Source organism: Cyprinodon variegatus, unplaced genomic scaffold (genome assembly GCF_000732505.1).
Source record: "Cyprinodon variegatus isolate N-32 unplaced genomic scaffold, C_variegatus-1.0 Scaffold320, whole genome shotgun sequence".
NCBI lineage: Eukaryota > Metazoa > Chordata > Actinopteri > Cyprinodontiformes > Cyprinodontidae > Cyprinodon > Cyprinodon variegatus.
Window position 1 is genome coordinate 416,990 of NW_015150773.1, and position 2,194 is coordinate 419,183.

Below are 2,194 nucleotides of genomic sequence, written 5' to 3' on the forward strand. Positions count from 1 at the left end.
TGTCCAAAGAGTTTTAGGCTCCAGGGTTTAAATAGGTGAGCAGTTGGACGACGAACAAACCAGCTTTACTCGTCAAGATTTAATATTTAACTTGCACATCTGAAAAATTTAAATTACATTTTTATTTTTCAATGTCTTGACTAAGGTCATTGGTTGGGGCAGCGCCCTCTATGGGTGGACCACCATTGAGATCAGGGGCTTGATGCAGGATATTTTGCTCAGCTAACTGTTTCACACTTGGTTTGTAAAAACCCAAGAAAAGCAGAAGCTCCTAAATACACTAAATTATGACTTCATTCACTTTAATTTTTTTTTTTTTTTTAGCTGTTATGGTTGAAACTTGAACAATAAATCACATTCAGCATCAAACAACGACATAACAAACCTCTTAAAAGGATGAAAACATTGTAAATCATCTATTTCAGTTTTTCCTACATGTAGATGAAAATGTGCATCAGTCTGTGCTCAGAGGTGCATAAGAATAAATGTATAATTATTAATATAGATCTATGGGGTGTGAGGACTTCTGAAGACAATCCCACATTTGGACAGACTGAAGCTTGGGCTCTGCTGGAGGATCTCAGGGTTCAGATGGAGCATCAGCTAGGAGGTCCTGCTGGACCTTGATGATGGTGATATTAATAATTAAGGGCTGATTTAGACCGACCAGCGTAACTATCATGAAGGTGGCTCAGGACACCAGGAGGGAATGTGCATCTAGTTTTATTGGGTCCAGGTCTGGAGACCGGCTAGGCGACTCCAGGAGGTTGAGTTGCTTCCTAAAGCGCCTCTCCTTCGCTGCTGCTTTTCAGGTGATTGTGAGAATCTCTCCAACCATGCAGCCGTTTCTGCAAACAACAACTTAGCTGTATTTAGTGTCCTTTAAAACGGAGGTCAAAGGTTGAATGATTTCCCGCTAGCCGCTCAGCTAACAGCTAGCGGTGTTCATATCTCCCTCGTACGTCTGAATGTGTTTTTTGGTTTTTAAGGATTCTTAAACTGCATCACTGAACGTTTTTCTTCTTGCTCTACACTTTATCCTGAAAAGCTTGTGTTGTTTTCGCAGTGTAACCCGAACCTGCAGGTCTTCAATGTGTTCATCGATAACATCGATGAGAGGCTCCCCAGAATCGCTCTGTTTTCCACGCGGGCCATCCGAGCCGGGGAAGAGCTCACCTTCGACTACAAGATGCAGAGTAAGCCTTCCTCCCTCTAATGCAACACTGGGTGCTTTCATGGAGGGAAAATAAAATCTGAATGTTTTTGTTTCCCAGTTGACCCAGTGGACACAGAAAGCACCAAAATGGACTCCAGTTTCAGTCTAGCCGGCCTCCCGTCGTCTCCAAAGAAAAGGATCCGGGTGGAGTGTCGGTGTGGGTCCGACTCCTGCAGAAAGTACCTGTTCTGACCGACCGCTGCAGAGAACTTTTTTAAAGCCGTACAGTTGAATCAGTTTTTTTACTCAAACACCTCCAGCTTGTGTTGTGATGAGGCAGAATTTTAAGACATGTTTTGTGAGTTTTGTTCCCCCGCAGCTTTAAAAAGGATAATTTGTTTTATGTTTTTAATTTTTAGTTTTATTCCAGACTGAGAATCAATCTGTTCGCCGTCCACAGGTGGCGCCGTTCTCCTCAGAAATGACATGCAAACCAAACCTCCATTTCCTGTTTTGGTGTAAATATTTTAGGCAGATTTTTAGAACTGTTTAAATCCCCCGCTGCTGGATCATCTGGACTTTGGATCAGCGGGATGTTTCTGATCTAGAACCGTCCATCTGGACTTTGGATCGGCGGGATGTTTCTGATCTAGAACCGTCCGTCTGGACTTTGGATCGGCGGGATGTTTCCGATCTAGAACCGTCCATCTGAACTTTGGATCAGCGGGATGTTTCTGATCTAGAACCGTCCGTCCGGACTTTGGATCGGCGGGATGTTTCTGATCTAGAACCGTCTAACCATTCCTTGCTTTTTTTTTTTAAAAAATAATATCCTGTTTTCTTTCTTCTTTATTTAGATCGATTGATTTCTTGTAAAAACTGAATCAATTCAATCAGTTCATCCAGATCACTCTTTGGATCCCTTTATTTCTAGTTTGTTCTGCATGTTGTCCTTTAGAGTGTTGCTGGTGCGCAGGTCACCAGTACGTTATGGTTTGTTTCCAGTCAGACTTGGCGTGCATGATGATGTGGCCAATC

The 2,194-nt window shown here is 42.8% G+C and overlaps 1 protein-coding gene across 1 annotated transcript in view; it reads left to right on the forward strand.

Moving 5' to 3' along the window:
* The window catches only part of suv39h1 (suppressor of variegation 3-9 homolog 1), a 14,538-nt gene extending 12,566 nt beyond the window's left edge, over positions 1-1,972 (forward strand). Inside the window, exons 5-6 of the mRNA XM_015384695.1 lie at positions 1,067-1,196; positions 1,275-1,972. Coding sequence (XP_015240181.1) covers positions 1,067-1,196; positions 1,275-1,408 — 264 coding nt within the window. The 3' untranslated portion in view covers positions 1,409-1,972. The remainder of the gene's footprint in view (positions 1-1,066; positions 1,197-1,274) is intronic.
* Positions 1,973-2,194: the final 222 nt, after the last annotated feature.